Here is a 21080-nt window from a genome sequence, read left to right as displayed (position 1 = left end):
AATTCTCAATAGCCAAGAGGGAAGAAACCAAAAGGTTAAAGAAAGAAGCTGAAAAACTCAAGGCTGACAAAAGAGCACAAGCAAAGCTTGAACAAAAGCTAAAGTCAAGTCTAGTTGAAAATGAGGAAAGGAATTGAAGTCAGGGGTGAAGACAAGATTGCAAACTTAGATGAGGTTTTTGAGAGTATATTTGGTGAAAGTATGGAGGAAAAAGAGGAATGGCAGAAGGGAAACAGAAGAAAGGCCAAGGCACATAGAAGGAGTGAAGACAACACTGAAGAAACTAAATCTCTACCTTCCATACCTGAACCCTTTGTTGTTGATCCCACTATAAACATCCATGGTGAACCAATCATCCTAAAAGAGGAACCTATTGATTGGGACACCATCAATTTGCCTACCTTTTTAACCACTCTTCCACTACCAAAGAAACAGAAAAGAAAATCCAAATCTACACCTCCCCTAAACTCTAAGAAATTCACTCAAAACATAAACCTAATCCTAAGCCACCCATTTCTAAAGATGATTATGTTCACATCTGTGACATAAAAGAAATTTCAGACATTGAACTCTATCTGGATGAGCTGGAGGATGTAAGGGGAATTGCTGCCTACAGACAGCTACCAGAGAGATTGGTGTTCAGATACAAAGGAGCTGGGGAAAGAACATGGCCTCTCTACAGGATTCTGAATGAAGGCTACTCTACCTTGATCAGAGTCTTTTCAGCCATACAAAAGGATTCTGGCTTTACCAGAACTGCCAAGACTGAAATTCTCAACAAGATTGCCAACATAAGGAAAACTTGGAGGGAGCCCAATGTTTTGCCCAGAACCTTACTCATTCAAGAAAGGGGAACTACAATTCACAAATCACCTCATTGGTTGATGGAATTCAGAGATGATAAAGGAGTCAGAAGATTTTTCAGACTTGAAGACCAACTCAAGATTGCCAGCAATGAAACTCTCAAAGAAATGCAATCTAAGTTGGATATCAGTGATGAAGATGAAGCTGAATTCTTCAGACAACTCCAACTCCAAATTGAGGAAAATGACAAGGGGCTAGGAAAGAAAACCAGGGAACAAAGAAGAAAAAGATGATTTGCTCAGGCTAGAGGAGCACCCTTGGAAATACTGTAAATCTTCAATTACCTTCTAGTACATACACTTTTGCAGCACTTTTAAATTTCTATTTAGTTTCAGTTCATATATTTGTTAAGTGTTTTGTTATCATCAAGTTAATCTTGAATTTATGTCTACAATTCTTATAGACATAAATAGGGGGAGATTGTTAGGAATATATGTGCATTAGTTTGATGATATGTTTAACAAAACACTTAAGTAGAAATCTAGTGTTTATAGTCTCAACGGATAAGACCATTTTGGCTATCCGTTGATGGTGTAGCTTTACTTAGAAATAAGTCTAGTGTTGTAGCATATTTCAGTCTCTGAATTTGAGATATAATTCTTAAATGTTGAGGGAAATTATAAGTCATGTTGACTACTAGAGGATATGCAGATAGGAAGGCCAATTGTAAATATTTCATGCCTTGTAATTTTGTATAAATGAAATGGTGTCAACGGATAACTTAAAGACCTTCAACGGATGAGAAACAAAGCTTCAACGGATGTCTCTAAAGCTTCAACGGATAACATCCTTCAACGGATAAGTGCATCAACGGATAGAGCTTCAACTGCTAACACATCAACGGATAAAGCCATCAACGGATGAAGGCTTCAACGGATGTTCTGTTAAATAGCAGTTGACAAGTGGTAGTTGTACCTACAAACAGAGGCACATGGGTTGACAGAGACAACTGAGATGTGGTAGCCTATTTCAGGAACATCAGAAAAAGCAGTCGTTCTACTCTAGTATAAAGAGGCAATAGTCAACAATACACTGGAGTAAAATGGAGAAGAAACAAGTGGAGAACTTATTTTATTATTGTACTTTTTTATCTTTGTCTTCACTTGTAAACTTGGTAGTATATAAACCAAGTAGCAGCTAGTAATTAGATATGAATTTTTCCAGAGCTGTTTAGAAAAATCTTGAGAGAAAAATTATCTAGTTTGTACTAGGAAGCAGCTGTGATCAACTTCTTAAATCACAGATTTTCTGAAATACCATCTCGGGTGGAACAACAATCCACCAGAAAAGTTTTTAAGGTCTGTTGTGTTCTTTACATTAGTGTTTGAATATATATATATGTCTGTATTAGCTTAAAGCAATTCATACACTTGTTTATCTTAAACACATAGCCTTTGAAACTGCTCAAAACTTGAAAAAGTTTTGAGATTTACATTCAACCCCCAAATCTCATTGTTAGTTCATTAGGAATAACAAATACTAAAAATGTTTTAGTTATAGCACAAACACCAATTATCTTAATACAAATAAATTTAGGTAATAATTAAAAAATTATTTATTTTCAAGGTTAAAGTAGATCATTTTAAAAAAAATATTTATAAAAATATAATATTAATTTTGATCATATAAAATAAGAAATACAATTAGATTATATTTAGGTACAAATATTAAGGGCGATTTGCTACAACGGCAAAGTTATTATTTGTACTTTACAAAATTTAGAGTACATGAATTTTATAATACATAAAAAGTAGGAAGAAATATAATAAGAATCATAAAAAATTATTATAATTCAAAATAGAAAAACAAGCTAATAAAATAAATTTAAAAATACTATCACAAAAAATGTAGAGTATTTTTTGTTCAAAATTATTACTAGAACCGAAAAATTAAAAAATATTGACAAAATGCAAACAACTAACAACTTTGCAATTTTTATCAAACTCCAAAAATATTAAGAAAAAAAATATATAAAAAACAAAAATAAATACGTAAACATTTTATGTGAACTATAATTATATATTTTTAAATGATATAAAATAATATTAAAAGTATTATATTACATATAATACAAGAAATAATTTGATTTAAAATATTTGTGAATGGATAATTTTCATTTTCATTTTATAAAATAAGGAACACATTTAAATTATATTTAGGTATAAATATAACATGTGTTATATTTTGTAACAAGAAAAAATTAAAATTTGTCTTTTGGTGGTAAGATTTGATCATAACACTAAAGTATAGTTATAATATAACTATATTTTTTTGCTTAGTATATTATTCTACTATAATATCTAATAGTCTGTATAACAAATATAATAGGCAATTAATTAAGAAATTGGACAACAATTATATATTCTTAAATAATATCATATAATATAAAAAATATTATATTATATATACAATACAAAGCAACAATTATATTAATAAAAAAATAAGTAACAATTAATAAATTATTTATAATCAGGTTAAAATTATATCATTTAAAAAAAATTATTGGAGTGGGTAAGTTTTATTTACAATATTTTGAATTGATAATTTTGATTTGTATCTTATAAAATAACAAAAATATTTAGATTATATTTAGATATAAATATTACATTATTTTGTTTCATTTTGTAAACAGGGAAAATTACAAATTATCTTTTAAAAAATTTGGAGCACATAATCCTCTAAAACATAAAAACAGGGAGTACCTATAATAATAATAATAATAATAATAATAATAATAATAATAATAAATCTATACAATTCAAAATTGAAATATAGGTAATTAATTAAGAAAGTAATAATCTATTACATTATAGATTATATTTATTACACTTATTATATTATTCTATTATAATATTTAATAATCTGTATAACAAACACAATAGGTAATTAATTTAGAAATTGAACTATAATTATATATTATTAAATAATAAAATGATTTAAAAGTGTTATATATATAATACAAGCAATAGTTATCTTAATACAAATAAATATAAGTAACAATTAACAAATTATTTGTTAATCGGGTTATGGTTGTATCATTTTCTTAAAAAAACTGGAATGGGTAAATTTGATTTAAAATATTTTTGAATTGATAATTTTAATTTTTATCTTATAAAATGAGAAACACATTTAGATTGAATTTAGGTATAAAGTATTATATATGTTTTGTTTCATTTTGTAAAATAAGAAAATTACGGATTATCTTTTAAAAAAATTAGGGTACATGAATCCTATAAACTAAGAAAATAATAATAATAATAATAATAATAATAATAATAATAAATTATTACAATTCAAAATTGAAATATAAATATAATAGAATACATTTAAAAGTACTATGACAACAAATTAGTAAAAAAAGGTACTATGCCAATTAAATGTAAAGTATTCTTTTCAAAATTATTAATAAAATATAAAAAATTATAAAATATTGTTACAAACTACTTTTCAATCTTTGATCAAACTACTCAAAAAAATATATAAATAAAAGAAAAATAATATATATGAAAAAATACCCAAAATACACCACTTTCCAGCTTCCAGCTTCAAGTGCCCAAAATACCCACCGACGGGAAAACTGCCCAAAATACCTCCTGAATACGCATGTTACAGATGTGCATTCTATTTTTAAAAAAATATGAAGAATACGCATGTAAGACATGCGTATCCTTTAAGTGAATACGCCGTATTTTTTTAAAAAAATAGAATACGCACGATGGTAATGCGTATTCAGTGGGTATTTTGGACGGTTTTCCCGCCGGTGGATATTTTGGGTAAATCTTACCAAATTATGAGTATTTTGGTTTTTCACCCTATATATATTATGTGGTATGATTAAAATATTATTTTATAAATTTATAATGTGAAAAAATCAGATAACGAACAAATAAAATAAATTATAATACATATATTATATTTAGGCTATACATGTCAAATATAAAAATATAATAATAACTAGATATATAAGTAAAAAAGTATAATTTTTTTAAAAATATATTATTTTTTAAAAACGTAAAATTTGTTTATGAAATAAAATTATTGTATTAAAATTTAGTTAAGAAAAGAAAAAATAATAAAAGGAATTATATAAAGAAATGATAGTCATCCGTGCTTCTAGTGTCAATAAAACCGACAAGATGGGAGGAACTCTCTTTATGTTTCTAGAGGCCTCTTTGCTAATTCATTTTCAGACCAAGTCCAGCTAGTTTGTTTCCGGAACAAACCAGAGAACCCTGGCGTTAAACAAACATCCCTCATAATATTCCTATAAATACCTCTGCTCCATCTCCTCAAAGGCATCATTCAATTATCTTAAGAAAACAGCAATCAAAAACTGCCAAGAGCCTACATTAAACATTTTTTCCATTTCCAGCAAATGTCGATCATTCCAAGCTTTCTCGGAGGCCGAAGAAGCAACTTTTTCGACCCATTCTCTCTCGACGTATGGGATCCTTTCCAAGGCTTTCCTCTCATTTCAGCCTCTGGTAGCTCCCCCGAGGCTGCAGCATTTGCTAATACGCGTATTGATTGGAAGGAGACTCCGGAGGCTCACGTGTTCAAGGCTGATCTTCCAGGCCTAAAGAAAGAAGAGGTGAAGGTAGAGGTGGAAGAAGGGAAGGTTCTTCAGATCAGTGGTGAGCGGAACAAAGACAAGGAAGAGAACAACGACAAGTGGCACCGCGTGGAACGCAGCAGTGGCAAGTTTCTCAGGAGGTTCAGGCTTCCGGAGAATGCAAAGGTGGATGAGGTGAAAGCTGGTATGGAGAATGGAGTGTTAACTGTTACTGTCCCCAAGGTGGAGATCAAGAAGCCCGAGATCAAGTCCATTGATATCTCTGGTTAAACTAAATCAAATTATGTGCACTTGTTTGTCGTAATAGACAATAAATCTTTGTAATGGAGTCTGATGTATTGATAAGTATTGTCATATGTACAAAGATACATACTTAATTACAGTGTAATAGATCATCTTCAACATTGAAATATAACAATGTGTGATCGTATCTGAACAGAACACAAATTAGGCTACATCATTATTTCATTTACTGTACTAACCAAACCAAACATACAGTATATCTCGCTCAAAGCAGAGTATCGAGTGTACTATATAATCAATAACATATGTAGATGGGAAAGAAAATATACAAGCCTCATTTCAGAGAATGTAAGAGAGGCGATGAGGCATGGCAACGAAAAATGAATGAACATTATATGCAAGAGTTATTCAAGACATTTAAACAGCTCGGGATTTTACAACGTCCAGGCTCATCTCACTAGGATCGGTTGCTTGCAACTCAGCTCCAATTCCATCCAATTCTCTCTTAAATCTATCCTTGGAGCTTGCATACACCATCTTCATTCTCACCTTTGATGTATCCGGTGACCTGCAATAATCATCAGGCTCACGTATCTGAAACAACCTCTGCATTGACTTTAAGAGTACAGAAAAAAACTAGTTAAAATTGTTACCACGCAACAAAGAAGATCTTGCTTTTCTGGCAATTTTCAACAGTAGTGAAATCGAAATCGTAGATAGCATAGCGACATTCATCAGCTGGGAGAGAATTAGAGAAATCGTCGTAGCTTTCATCAGGGCCTCCGAGCTTGTCAACAACTACTTGTTGGTCTTCAATCTTGTAGGTGATGTAGCGGTAGTTTCGCTTTGATTTTAATTCCATAAACTTGAGTTTACAGTCATCGTGCACAGACATTCCAGATGCGGCATTCGCCTAGTTACACCACCAAAAATAACATTAAACATCAACAATCCGATCCTTCTAAATTGTAATGCTACATATAAATCACAAGCACAATCTTTCTTCTACAAATAACATTGTTTTCCTTTTCGTAAATTTAACATTAACATTCTTACAAATCCCTTAATGGTCCGTTTGGGAAACTGGATTTCATTTGAAATTCTGAATTTGATCAAATAAGTTGTTTGAAAATATGAATTTGGATTTCATTTGAAATCCAAGACATTCAAATATTAATCCTGTGAAATGCAAGTTTCCAAACACCCTCAAATAGCTTTTCTGGGATGATCTTTAGAAATTTATTCAATAAGAAGATCAAAGAATACACACACAATACTTATCCCGAGTTTCACTACAAGAAACAGGGTCTTTACCGACCGGGAAGTAGTGATTCACGACGTTATTACATACCATTGTGTCTTTTTGCGTAGGGTAAAGACCAACCGGTGCCTGAAATGAGAGAGAAATCAGATAAAAGAGAAGAGAAAGTATAACACAAATATGAATTAATTAAGAAATCCTTCGTTTCAATAGGAAGGCATGGTGGCCGATGGACCATTTCAAATAAAAGCAAGAGACATTTGCGGAGAAAATACTACTTATTTGAGGGTGAAAATAAAGCTTGGGATTTTCTAATTTCAGCTAAACCATTAATCCTTGAGCCAATTTTAACAAATTAACAAAATGTAAAAGAAAATACACTTTCCTTACAACATGTTTTAAATATAGTACTTCATGTACTATTACAATTGTTTTCACTTCAATTATAGTACTTATCAATAAAAAGTGTATTAAACATTGAGGGATTAATATTAAAAAAAAAATATGACAGCTGATTCTATGAAAGATAAATCAATATATTATCTGGTACATGTAAAAACATTGCAATATAGCAAACTGCGGAAGAGCAAACAGCATTACTCATTCAAGCCAAAAACGGTAGTTCACCGGAAGCACAGACAGACCAGTGTGTACTCGTTGAAGCCAAAAAAGGATGTTCATCAACCGACAAAATTTACAACTTTGGGTCCATGTTTCTTCTTTGTTTTTTCAGTGCTTTCTGGGACCAGAGATGGAATTTTCTCATTGATGGGTTCTTCTGCATTGCCTGCATGAGCATCTTCCATCGTAAAATCATCGTCAAGATCATCACCACTGGTGAGCTTTGTCACCTGCCCTGTGGGTCTATCTTCTAATCTAGCTGCTGAAAAGAACAAAATTGGCGAGCATAAATCGAATTAGATTGCATAATGGATGGACAAAAAATAACACTTGTATATTTTTGTTAGAGATGCAAAACACTTGAAGAATTTAATTTTCAATATAATGTTCAGTTTCCAAAATGAGAACAGGACTAACAGTTAAGCGAGTGCAGAATTATGAATTTCGTGATTTGTTAGTTTACAATGGCTAAAACGATGGCAGAAAAAATTGAAAACAAGAGATGTGAGATTACAATGTATTATTTCAATGATACAGAAAAATTATGCTGTCAGTTACCAAATTCAAGCACCAGTAAAAAAGGGCAATACTATGTGTACATAATTTTTGAGAAATCATCCTATATGAACTTTTAATATTTACTCTTCACAGAAACCATGTGGTGCAGTTGAACATCGTCATGTGTTTACAGCAATGACGATCAATTTGGTTGTAATATGGAGTATTAAAGTTAAGTGACTTCACCCAAAAATTACATTGGGTCTGTTTAACCAAAAGAAACTTTCCTTCAATAAGAAATTAATGAGAAGTCTAAAACACGTGTGCTTACAGCAAATATAAATTTGAGAGTCAAACTAGTACATTTTAGAGTCAAACATACTGAGGTAGGATGGCAAGACAAAACTTTTCATATGTACTTCACATTATCTCGTCTTCCTTGGCAAAAAAAAGAGAGAGCTGGTTTATAATTTTATTTAGGGATTGTTTGATGATGATAGTATGTAAATTATATATCTCTTGCAGAGTTCGAAAGTAGAATACTGTAGATAGTCTTCCACATAGATCAAAGATATATACCGGGGTAAATTTCACCATAAAAGCAAAGCACTATCGAAAAACTCACATATTTTTCCAATCCCAGTACTTCTGATGCCTTTGTTAGGACAATCTCTCGCCAAATGTGTCACACCGCTACATATTTTACAACAACCGCCCTACAGAAAATTAAACGAAAAAAGTCAGTCTAAGTCTTTCCTTTCCAGGTATGTCTGACATCCAATTGAATGAAAGATATGAGAGAAATAAAGGGTCAATTTGTACACTGGCAGTAGGAAACTGGAAAGAGTAAGAATAGTGATATAAAGATGGTGCAAAATATTACAAAGATATCACAAAATCTCATGGTAAAAATGGTACCTTTGGATAGATCCCATGAGTGTTTTTTGGGCAGTTTTTACTCAAGTGTCCACGCTCAGAACAGATGAAGCAATTTGCAAATTTTGTGCCCCCTGCACTAGTCAAATGTTGCATTTATGAGAAGTGCCATGGTGAATCGCCATGCATAAATTATAAAAATATTTATATAACTAAATACCAGCTTTGCTCTAATTTATCCTCCAAATAATATTATCATCCCACGTACTCTGTAACATGGACTGCACCTTGCCTTTCAACATAATATATAAAGAAAATCACATACACAATACTTTAATTGGCAAAAGATTATACAATTTTCTGCTACCAGCAATACTACTGCCATGGTTCTACTACAATCAGTCAATCAGTACATAATTCAACATCTAATCAAATTCCAAAGAAAGAATCGAAATACTGCCAAGTGTCAACGTTGACCTATTTAAAATATGAAATAAATTCGACACACTAATATTGCAACGAAAACTACAGTAGAGGACAAGCGTATGCCAGATTTATGTAATCTATTATTATATTTTTACGTCCCAAATCATCACACTCTTATTTATCCCACCACAGACGACTGGGAGACTTTTCAATAATAATACTAAAAGAGAAAACAGTGCATAGCAATGAAGAGTACACACTACACAGCTAGACAAAACCTGCCCAAAGTTGACTAGCCGAAATGAAATTGTGGTTCCCTCACGATATTTGAGAGGCAAAACCTGTGCGTATACACTATGAAAATGTGGTTCCCTCACGCTACACGATAGGCAAAACCTATTCATCTAATCTCCGATCATATTATAGTCAATCTGAGCGGTATGGAATTTCACTACTGTCATGTCTTGAACTGGTGCTAACTCATCAATCACGTAAACATAAATGCCAAAGAATAATGACTTTTATGCAATTATTTTTAGTAAAGCTAATATGCAAGTTAGTAATATAGATTACTAGATCATGCTAATTTGATCATGGGAATATTTTGTGCACATACCTGATGATAATGTAACTAGCACCTATATATTTGCAGTTATAGTAATAGTACTATACAAAAGTTACAGAATATATAACTTTCTTAATTGAAGTTTTTGAACTATTATAGAGATTCAAAATCTTAAATTAAAGCTAAGAGTAGGGTCATTCAAGGGCCTAGTCCCAGGTTAAAATGAACAGTATATACCCAAGGGCAAGCACATAGTTACGTGAAGCATAGACTGAAATCGCTAAATAATGGAAAAGTAAGTTATTAGCAACCATTATAATTCTTTAATGTTGAAAGCACAGAAGCCGAAATATCATGTTAGTTTAGTTTAGTTCAGTCCAATTAGCTCGACTAAGCCTACTAATAGTCTAGAAGAGAACACAAGCCATAAATAAAATTATGCAACATTATTTTTAGCTAGTATAATGCAAACTGTAATACCTTCTTCACGCGGTTGAGGGCATTCTGCAAGAGAATGCCCAGATCCTCCGCAATTGTAACATAGTTTCCTATCCACTGTCTGGTCATTCTTGTTTGGACAATTTTTAAGACTATGGCCACGTTGTCGGCACGATAAACATATCTACAAACATCAGAGGAATTTTGCGTCGCCATTAAAATCTCGTTCTTAAAAAATTTATATAAATAATATCTACAATAATTACTCCAGTGATAAATAGAACATTCACCGGTATACACGTATAGTGAACATTGGAAATTTAAAACTATTGAAATTATGCATGAAAGAAGTGTTGGATTAAATCCTAAGAGAAGGAGATTTCTACAACAACATTTTTTGTTTTTGCACTTGTTAGACTTGTATAAAAGCCCAAAAATTGTTCAAATAAAATTCATCGAATTTCGCTTTTCGTTGGACCCTGTACAAGCCCGAAATGATGCATGTACACTAAAGGGTTTATCTTCCCAACAGTCACACAAAAGCAACTGCTAAAAACAATTTTTGTTGATTTCATAATTTATTCCACTTTAAATAAAATCCTTCACCGCCTTTCACAGAGAAAAGAAATGTGATGCCACACTAGCTGCCAAAAGGAGAAGCAGTGTCCGCGCCTCTTTTTATCAAACATCAAAAATCGTCCAATTCAACTTGAACTTTGAATAAGTAACTAGAGTACGTCTAGACCATCAACTATTAGGATTAAAACACGGAAAACTTCAAAGATACATTGTCAACATTCACTTATACAAAAATTTCTGTTTTGTAAGCATAATTGGCAAAAAGATAAAATCTTTATCTTTTTGTCTTATATAAAGATTGTAATGATGATGATCAAACGCTTGCCACTTTACTTAAAACCAATATTATCAAGGATTTACGCAAAATATACCAATCTAAACTGTACTCAAATCCACTAGAAGTAACACACTCTCAAATCATAACTTAAAATCTACCCAGTTATAGTCACCCAATGTTCATTTTACTCGAAATTTGTTAAGAATCTTCATAACATCTTTTCAAAAATAACTAAAGGCTGCATTTTGTTACAATCCCAGCTAAACAATTTCAATTTACAATCACATAAACATACAAATGAACCACACTACATTCAAAAAACAGAAGATATCATTCCGAAAAAAGGTCGAGTTTTCGAAAAACCAAACCTTGTTCTTTTCCCACTGAGCTTTCTGAGGGCAATTCTTGGCAATATGATCAACTTCTTTACAAATATAACAGCTCTCACCAGGCCTCATTCCAGGAACTCTAAGTGGGTGTTTTTTATGAGTTGAAACTTTCTTATTTGGGTCTGACTTTTTCTTGAATTTGGGCTTGTTTTTCTTCTTCTTGTCTGGGTTTTTAGGTGGAGTTGGTTCTTGTTTAGGGAACTTATCTGGGTTTGCTTCTTTGAACTTCTTTTTTGCTAATCTTTGTCTTTGGCTCACCATTTTTGAGGGGGGTGATAGATACAGATTGATGTAAGTAGATGTATGGAATTAAGGGTTTGCAGCTGCAACAAGGGTTTAAGGGAGATTTCGGGTTTCTTGAAACGGGTTGTGGGTTTGGATACAAAGTTTGACCCGGATTATTTTGATATGGTTTAAGGCTCGAGGCCTGTGATAGGGTTGATGCCCTATAAATTAATATTCGATAAATTAATAATTTTGATTAATTAATAATTTTATGTAATTTTTATTCAGTATTTTTAATATAAATTGATAATTCGTTAAATTTTATAAAATATGTTATTTATGAATATATATAAGTCCCATTTAATATATCAATTAATAATTTTATCTTACAACAAAATTATATATATTTTTTAAAATAAAATTTTACTGTAACTTTTTTTTAAAATTTATTTTTCCATATATTTTATTGTGTATCCTATTAATGCATTATGGAATTGTGGTGTAGTGTTTAAATATTGCAAGATAAATTTATGCATTGTCATGGTTCCTTCGAGGGAATCAATTTCCGAGACCGACTCAAGCTTAATACTTAATATTGTCATATTTCGCGTCATATTTTTTCTAATTATTGTAACACTGATTTGTACATCATCCAAACAATTTTGTCATTGATTAATTTTCGTCACGATAATTAATAACCTTTTCTACGTCCATTTCCACACGATAATCAGTAATTTTTTTAGTATATATATTTGGAAATATTTGTTAATTTTTTTTAAACGATACGTATCGATAAATTATTATATTATTAATATGTCGATAAATTAATAAATTATTAATTTATCAATTAATTAATTTTCAATTAATAAATTTTCTTCAGTCCCGATGATATTAATTTATCGAGATTTACCTAATAGATAAAAATTATCCATTCGTTTCACCAACATTTAATATTTTAGCAAAATGAACGGTGTGCAGTGGTTGAATTTTTATTTGTATGGGGATGTCAAGAATTCGACTTCTGCTATTTATATGTGTGATTAATTATTAGAAAAACTTTTCATATTTTTTTGTGGGGGACTAACAATCAATATTAAATTTATAGTTTAAGGAAATATTTATGTATAAATTAAATTTTGTATTATTTATAAAAGTACAATATATATTTCTGTACAAAATATTAAAGTGAAAAAAAAATCTCCGCAATATCTCTCTAAATATCCTAAAAATATGTTAGTGGTCAAATGGTCAACAAGAGGTGAAGGCCATCTCTGAATTTGCAAATTATTGTGTCTTCTGATTTTCAGAGTATAGAATTTGTTTTCTTGTCTAAATTTAATAAGGAGATTTAAGTGTTGATTATAAGAGCAGTTCTAATGGAAGAAGCAAGTAAAAAATAATTTATATCATTTGTATAAATTATGAAATTCAAACCCCGCAAAACTCATTGTTAAATTATACAGTGAAAAACCTTCACATGCACGGGTTAGAGTAACTCAAGAGCCTGTAGAGTATCTCTAATAAGGGGTTGTCAAACTGGTTACCAATTTTACGAAATTATCAACTTGGCAACATTCTACTCCAATAGTTAGCAACCCTTAATTGTTGCTTATGTGCTCCCTTAAATTAAATTGTAATGACTCATAAACTAAAAAATGCATTATTAATATAAACTATTTGCATTTGAATATGTATTTTAATCATTTTAGGAAGTTGTCAAGTGTTGGCAACCTTGGTAGACAATCTCTTAGCAACCATAAAACTCCAATAGATTGGCAACTGTAACGACCCGCACTTCCGGACCATTAACTCTAAATCAAAACTAATACAAAATCCAATTATTAATCAAAAATTCTATTACAGAGCTGACTACTACAAAAGCGCAGCTAACGGAAGTCCAAAAGTCAATCTACTCCAATCCTAAGATCCTCGAACATCAATTTTATCCAACTCGAAATCGTAGACGAAACCTGAAATTGTAAGTAATAAGTTATACAGCCCAACAAGAGACTAATCGATCCAACTAGTTGGCCAAGTAACATGAACACATATAATAAAATACGATACGATATACGACATGCGACATACGAAACAAACACTTTCGATATATGTTTTTATTCTTATTTGATACACACAATACACATAACATATAAATAACAATAATTCAAAACCAATAATTCATGCCACGACCACTACAACCCGGTGATAACGGTTCTAAATTTTCAGAAAACTGTCACTACAATCTGGTGACTACAGTCCTAAGTTCTTATTCCATATTTTCACAAACCATGGCACAAATCAAAGATCGCAAATTATCGTCTAGATTGTTAGATATATTTGATAATGTCATGGTTAATATGATTTATGTTTAGTTTTCAGATCTTACTTAAACAGGATAAATCAGTACTTACTGGAAGTCAGGACTTAAGGATATCAGTACTTATATTATCAGGAGATAATCATCAGAAGATGGATATCAGAACTTAAGTGCTGAAGGATGTTCAGATAAGGACAATAGCTGATTAAAGGAAAGAAGATCGAGATAAACATAAGAAGAGATATGCATGAAGAAGGAATTCTATGAAGAATAGAATACTTGGAAGAAAAGATATTTGTTTGATATATTTTAGGAAGCAGAATTATATTCCATATCAATTAGCGATTATCTTGTAACTGTGTAGTATATAAACACAGACATAGGGTTTACACTATAAGTGTTATCATATTCGAGAAGATTATTCATTGTAACCATAGCAGCTCTCGTGATATTTGTTCATCACTGAGAGGTAACAGTTCCATACTGTAACAGAGTTTATTATTTCAATAAAGTTTGTTTTCTGTTACTTGAGATATTAAAGTTCGATTTGATTGTACTTTACACTGTATTCACCTCCTCTACAGTGTGTGTGACCTAACAAGTGGTATCAGAGCCGATCTGTTAACGCACATACAGTTTAAGATCCAAACACAATCATGTCTGACACAGAAACTCCAACTAAGCCTACCAAAACTGAAGAACTACCAAAGACACAAATTCAAAGTCGGTATGAGACCATCAGAGTTCCCATACTGAGACCATCTGAATATCCCATATTGAAGGTGAGGATGACCATGTTCCTGGAAGCAACAGATCCAGAATATCTTGATAGAATCAAGGAAGAGCCTCACAAACCAACCAAGCTCGCAGTTGCAGTTGCAGGTGAAGCAGCAAAGACCGTACCAAAGGAGAAGAGTGATTATACTGCTGAAGATATCGCATCAATTGCTAAGGATGCTAAGGTACGACACTTACTGCATAGTGCCATTGATAATGTAATGTCAAACAGGGTAATTAACTGCAAGACTGCTAAGGAGATATGGGATGCTCTGGAAACAAGGTGTCAGGGAATTGATACAATTAAGAAGAACAGGAAGACAATACTCACTCAAGAGTATGAACACTTTGACTCAAAGGTAAATGAGTCATTGACTGATTTATATGATAGATTTGTCAAACTCTTGAATGATTTGTCATTGGTTACTAAGGAGTATGATCTTGAAGATTCAAACCTTAAATTCCTGTTAGCTATTCCTGAATGCTGGGATTTGAAGGCAACAACAATAAGAGACAACTACAATCTTGATGAAACAACTCTTGATGAAATTTATGGAATGCTCAAGACTCATGAACTTGAGATGGAACAAAGAAGCAAGAGGAAAGGAGGAAAGTCAAGGACAGTTGCTCTTAAGGCTGAAGAAGAATCCCCCAAGGCAGCTACCTCAAGGAAAGACAAGGATAAAGCTCTTTTCACAAAGTCTGATACTGATTCATCAAGTTCTGAAAGTGATGATGACTCAGATTCTGAAAGCTTGCCTGAGACTGATGCTGATGAGGAGATGATGAAGCTGTGTGCTCTTATGGTGAAAGGGATCACAAAGATTGCATACAGGAAGTTCAGGAAGGGAAAGAAGTTTTCCAGGAAAGGCACAAGTTCTGATAAGAAGAATTTCAGAAGATCTGAGGGCAGAGGAGGAAAGTCTGATAGAGGAGATTATACCAATGTCAAATGCTATAACTGTGGTGAGAAAGGCCACATATCTCCTGATTGCAAGAAAGTGAAGGGTGACAAAGACAAGGCTCTTGTCACAAAGAAGAAAAGCTGGACAGACACCTCAGACTCTGAAAGTGAGGAGAACTATGCTTTGATGGCAAATGTTGATAAAGAAAGTGCTGAGAGCAGTTCTGAAGCTGCTGAAACAAAGGTACCTCAGACTACTTATGCTTTTCATACTGATGATATTAATGAGTTAAGAAGATATCTTAAAACCATGTTTGTTAGTTATAGAGATCAAACTTTAACATGTGAAAGATTAACTTTTGAAAATCTTGCTTTTAAGAAAAGAAATGATTTCTTAGAAAAAGAGTTAGTTATGTTCCATCAAACTCAGAAGGATAGAGATGATGCTTTTTATGTTAGGGATGAAGTGCTAAAAATAAATGAATCTCTAAAAACTGAGTTAGAAAAGGAAAGAGAGATTATCAGGACTTGGACTAACTCTGGCAGAACAACTCAAAATTTGCTAAGTAGTGAAAATTGGAAAGAGGGCTTAGGTTATGGAGATGATAAGAATGATAAAGGAACTGTAGAAATTAAGCCTGTTGTTGTTAAGCAAAAACCAAAGTTAAAACCTGTTAAGTTTGTAACTGTAAAGTCTGATAATGAGCAATCAGAAGTTAAAGAGGGATTAACTTCTGACAAACTAAAACAGGAAAAGACAGTTGAAGTAAACATAGGCTTAATGACAAAGAAGCAGCTTAAGCATAAGCTGAAAGATGTTAAGAATGCAAACAAGGTAAAATCACCTAGGAAAAATAGGAATGGAAAGGAAGGTGTGAATAAAAGCAATGATTATAAGCCTGTTCCTGATGCTCCTAGGAAAACGTGTCATAACTGTGGAAGTTCTAACCATTTGGCTTCTTTTTGCAAGAAGAATAAGAACATAAACTCCTTACCTTCAAAGTCAGGGGTTAAGAGTCAATCTGTTAGATATAAGCCACAATATCCTTGTTTTCATTATGGTAGTTTATGGCATTCCATTTATACTTGTAAGAAATATCATAGTTTATACTATGATTATTATCAAATAAAACCTTCTTTAAAGAAAGTTTCCATTGTTCCTTCTAGTGTAAATTCTGATTCTAAGTCCGATAGTGTAAATTCTGATAAGAAAAATGTTAACATAAACTCTGATGCTAGATTCGCTGCAAATGTTAACAAACTTGATAAGGCCAAAGGATCCAAGCAAGTCTGGGTCCTTAAAACTAATCATTAGTGGTCTTTGTGATTGCAGGGCAACAGAAAAAATATCCTAGTCCTGGACAGTGGATGTTCAGGACATATGACTGGAAATAAAGCCCTGCTATCAGACTTTGTGGAGAAAGTTGGCCCAAGTGTTTCTTATGTAGATGGAAACATTGGAAAAACATTGGGATATGGTAATATCAATCTTGGGAATGTCATCATTAATGAAGTAGCTCTGGTCTCAGGACTTAAACACAATCTGCTGAGTATAAGTCAAATCTGTGACAGAGGTTATCATGTTGATTTCTTTGAAGAACACTGTGAAGTTGTGAGTAAATGTAAAGGCAAAGTTGTTCTGAAAGGATACAGGCGTGGTAACATTTATGAAGCTAAGCTTTCAACAAGTACTGATGGTTCTGCAATCTGTCTGATGAGTAGAGCATCAATTGAAGAAAGCTGGAATTCGCACAAGAAACTCTCTCATTTAAATTTCAACAATATAAATGAACTAGTCAAGAAAGATCTTGTGAGAGGACTGCCAAAGTCAGTATTTGCTCCTGATGGCCTTTGTGATTCTTGTCAGAAGGCCAAACAAAGAAAATCTTCATTCAAGAGCAAGACCGAATCATCAATTCTTGAGCCTTATCATCTACTACATGTTGATCTATTTGGTCCAGTGAATGTCATGTCTATTGCAAAGAAGAAATATGTGTTGGTCATAGTGGATGAGTTCACCAGATACACATGGGTGTATTGCTTGCATACAAAAAGTGAAACTGCATCTATCTTGATTGATCATGTCAAACATCTGGATAAATTGGTCAAAGATTCTGTGAAAACCATAAGGAGTGATAATGGCACTGAGTTCAAGAATTTGATAATGGAAAAGTTCTGCAAAAACCATGGGATTAAGCAGGAATTTTCTGCTCCTGGAACTCCACAGAAAAATGGAGTTGTTGAAAGGAAGAATAGAACTCTCATTGAAGCTGCACGTACAATGCTTGAAGAAGCAAAGCTTCCAACCTATTTCTGGGCTGAAGCTGTGCAGACTGCTTGTTTTACTCAAAATGCAACACTCATTAACAAGCAAGGAAAAACACCATATGAGATGGTGAAGAAAACGAAGCCAAATCTGAAGTACTTTCATGTATTTGGATGCAAGTGTTTTGTTCTTAAGACTCATCCTGAACAGCTATCCAAATTTGATCTAAAAGCTGATGAAGAAATTTTTGTTGGATATCCAATTTCCACAAAAGCCTTCAGAGTCTATAATTTGAGAACAAGAGTGGTCATGGAATCTATCAATGTCTCCTTTGATGACAAGAAGATTACTGGACTTGAAGATTTTATTGATCATGATCAGCTGAGATTTGAAAATGAAGACTCAAATTCTAATACTGAAAATCCTGACAATCTAAGTCCTGATAATGCCAACTCTGATGGATTAAACTATGATGTTATTGAAACTGTGGTGACTACGTCAAAGAAAGATGCACCTATGCAGGGGGAGCATACTCAAGATCTTACCACATCTCAAGAAGCATCAGAACATACATCTGGCTCTTCAAGTTCTGATTCGTCAAGTTCTGATAAACCAAGTTCTGATAGTTCTGAAAATTTAAATTCTGAAGAATCCAACTCATAGAGCATAGTTTCTGGGGGAGCATCAGAAAATGAAGTTGAAGACAGCATGGATCATGGGGGAGCATCCAGTTCTAGAGAAAACCTTCCATCTGCAAGGAAGTAGACTAAATCACATACACCTGATTTGATAATTGGAAATCCTGATGCAGGTGTCAGAACTAGAACAGGTACTTCAAACGAATGTCTTTACAATTCTTTTCTTTCTCAGACTGAGCCAAAGAAAGTGGAAGAAGCTCTTCAAGATACTGATTGGGTGCAAGCAATGCAGGAAGAGTTAAATGAATTTGAAAGAAACAAAGTCTGGACCCTAGTGTCAAGACCAAAGAATAGATCTGTTGTTGGTACAAAGTGGGTATTCAGAAACAAAACTGATAGTGATGGCATAATTACAAGGAATAAGGCAAGGCTGGTTGCAAAAGGATATTCTCAACAGGAGGGAATTGATTATGATGAAACATTTGCACCAGTTGCTAGCTTAGAAGCCATAAGGATATTTTTGGCTTAAGCTGCTCACAAAAAGTTTACTGTCTTTCAAATGGATGTGAAAAGTGCTTTTCTCAATGGAGAATTGGAGGAGGAAGTATATGTTGAACAACCTCCAGGCTTTGTAGATTCCAAACATCCAGATTATGTCTACAGGCTTGATAAAGCACTTTATGGACTTAAGCAAGCTCCTAGAGCATGGTATGAGACTTTAGCTCAGTTTCTTCTGGAAAGTGGATTTAACAGAGGAACTATAGACAAAACACTGTTCTACCTCAAACATGGAAAGGACTTACTTCTGGTCCAGATTTATGTTGATGATATCATTTTTGGGTCTACAAATGACAGACTTTGCAAGAAGTTTGCCAAACTGATGCAGTCAAGGTATCAGATGAGTATGATGAGGGAACTTAGCTATTTTCTGGGCCTTCAAGTCAAGCAGAATGAAGAAGACACTTTTATTTGTCAAACTAACTACACCAGAAACTTGCTGAAGAAATTTGGAATGCAAGATTGTTCAAGTGCATCCACTCCCATGGCTACTGCAACAAAACTGGATAAGGATACTGGTAAATCAGTAGATATTACTGATTACAGAGGTATGATTGGATCTCTACTCTATCTAACTGCTAGTAGACCTGATATCATGTATGCTACCTGTCTTTGTGCAAGATTTCAAAGCAGATCCAAGAGAACCTCACTTAACAGCTATGAAAAGAATTTTCAAGTATCTTAAGGGAACAGCTGATCTGGGATTGTGGTATCCCAGAGAATCAGATTTTATACTAATAGGTTACTCAGATGCAGATTTTGCAGGTCGCAAAATTGACAGAAAAAGCACAAGTGGAAGCTGCCAATTTCTTGGAGGCAGATTGGTTTCTTGGTTTAACAAGAAACAGAAGTCAATTTCCATATCAACTGCAGAAGCAGAGTATATTGCTGCAGGAAGCTGTTGTGCACAGATTCTTTGGATGAAGAATCAGTTACTGGACTATGGGTTAACATATTTCAAAATCCCTATTTACTGTGATAATCAAAGTGCTATTGCTATGACAGGTAATCCAGTTCAACACCCTATGACAAAGCACATCAGCATCAGGTACCACTTCATCAGGGAACATGTGGATGAAGGTACAGTGGAATTGCACTTTGTTCCAACAGATCAACAACTATCAGATATCTTCACAAACCATTGTGTGAAGCTACTTTTACAAGATTGGTAAATAAACTTGGAATGGTTTCAGGTTCTTTCTCTAAATCTGCTTAGCTTTGTTCTGATGCATCAGACTTTATGATCAGTATTTACAGAATTTACTCTCCTTGTGTATTCTGTGCTTAATTGAAAAATGTGCTTAAGTACTGACTGTTGTCTGATATATATTTCTAAACTCTAAAAATGATATGTCTGTTTGTGTAACTATTCAATCCTATGAGGATAATTGTGCTAGATGCTGACCTAGTAGTCTTCAATAAATAAGGGATCCCATGTAAGAAGTAATTATTTCTGTGGAAATCTATTGACACAAGCAAATTCTGATAAATGAGCTTAGTTGAGTTTACTTTGTCTATCTTATTCCTAAGTCACAAACTAGAATATTGCTTCTCATCTGTTAAGTTCTGATGCTAGTAAATCTGTTGAATGTACTAAGTGTTGATAAACCTCACTTATCAAAAGAAAAAGCAAAAGAATCAAGGATTAAAATTCAGGTACTCCTTTGAGATCTAGAGTACAAATGTGGAAGGAACGACCCAAGTGCATTGTTGGTATTAAGTAAATATGCATCAGAAAAGCAAAATATTTTCTTGATGACTTTTCACACTCTATGATTACTGGAG

The 21080-nt window shown here is 32.9% G+C and overlaps 2 protein-coding genes across 2 annotated transcripts; one reads left to right on the top strand and one right to left on the bottom strand.

Annotated features, from left to right (window-relative positions):
- The first annotated feature begins 5142 nt into the window (after positions 1-5142).
- On the top strand, positions 5143-5867 carry LOC141690848 (17.8 kDa class I heat shock protein-like). Its single transcript, XM_074495607.1, has one exon. It carries the CDS (start codon positions 5240-5242, stop codon positions 5705-5707), a length of 468 nt encoding a protein of 155 aa, XP_074351708.1. The 5' UTR covers positions 5143-5239; the 3' UTR covers positions 5708-5867.
- An 8-nt stretch (positions 5868-5875) lies between these two features.
- On the bottom strand, positions 5876-11958 carry LOC141691991 (uncharacterized). The gene is made up of 8 exons (XM_074496738.1): positions 11590-11958; positions 10408-10549; positions 8979-9070; positions 8686-8776; positions 7625-7824; positions 7032-7070; positions 6334-6593; positions 5876-6248 (listed from the first exon to the last, which is right to left on the bottom strand). Exons 1-8 carry the CDS (start codon positions 11869-11871, stop codon positions 6098-6100), a joined length of 1257 nt encoding a protein of 418 aa, XP_074352839.1. The 5' UTR covers positions 11872-11958; the 3' UTR covers positions 5876-6097.
- Between the last annotated feature and the right edge of the window lie 9122 nt (positions 11959-21080).

This window comes from Apium graveolens, chromosome 10 (assembly GCF_009905375.1).
Source record: "Apium graveolens cultivar Ventura chromosome 10, ASM990537v1, whole genome shotgun sequence".
Lineage (NCBI taxonomy): Eukaryota > Viridiplantae > Streptophyta > Magnoliopsida > Apiales > Apiaceae > Apium > Apium graveolens.
The sequence above is the reverse complement of the archived record's forward strand: the minus strand, read 5'-3'. Positions and strand labels throughout refer to the sequence as shown.

Excerpts from the sequence above, each read along its gene's own strand:
- LOC141691991 (XM_074496738.1), bottom strand. The coding sequence starts at position 11,871 with ATGGTGAGCCAAAGACAAAGATTAGCAAAAAAGAAGTTCAAAGAAGCA. Across the intron at positions 9,071-10,407 it reads CCCTCAACCGCGTGAAGAAG|GGGGCACAAAATTTGCAAAT; the intron begins GTATTACAGTTT and ends TGACTAGTGCAG. Across the intron at positions 7,071-7,624 it reads AAGTTGTAAATTTTGTCGGT|GCACCGGTTGGTCTTTACCC; the intron begins TGATGAACATCC and ends CTCTCATTTCAG.
- LOC141690848 (XM_074495607.1), top strand. The coding sequence starts at position 5,240 with ATGTCGATCATTCCAAGCTTTCTCGGAGGCCGAAGAAGCAACTTTTTC.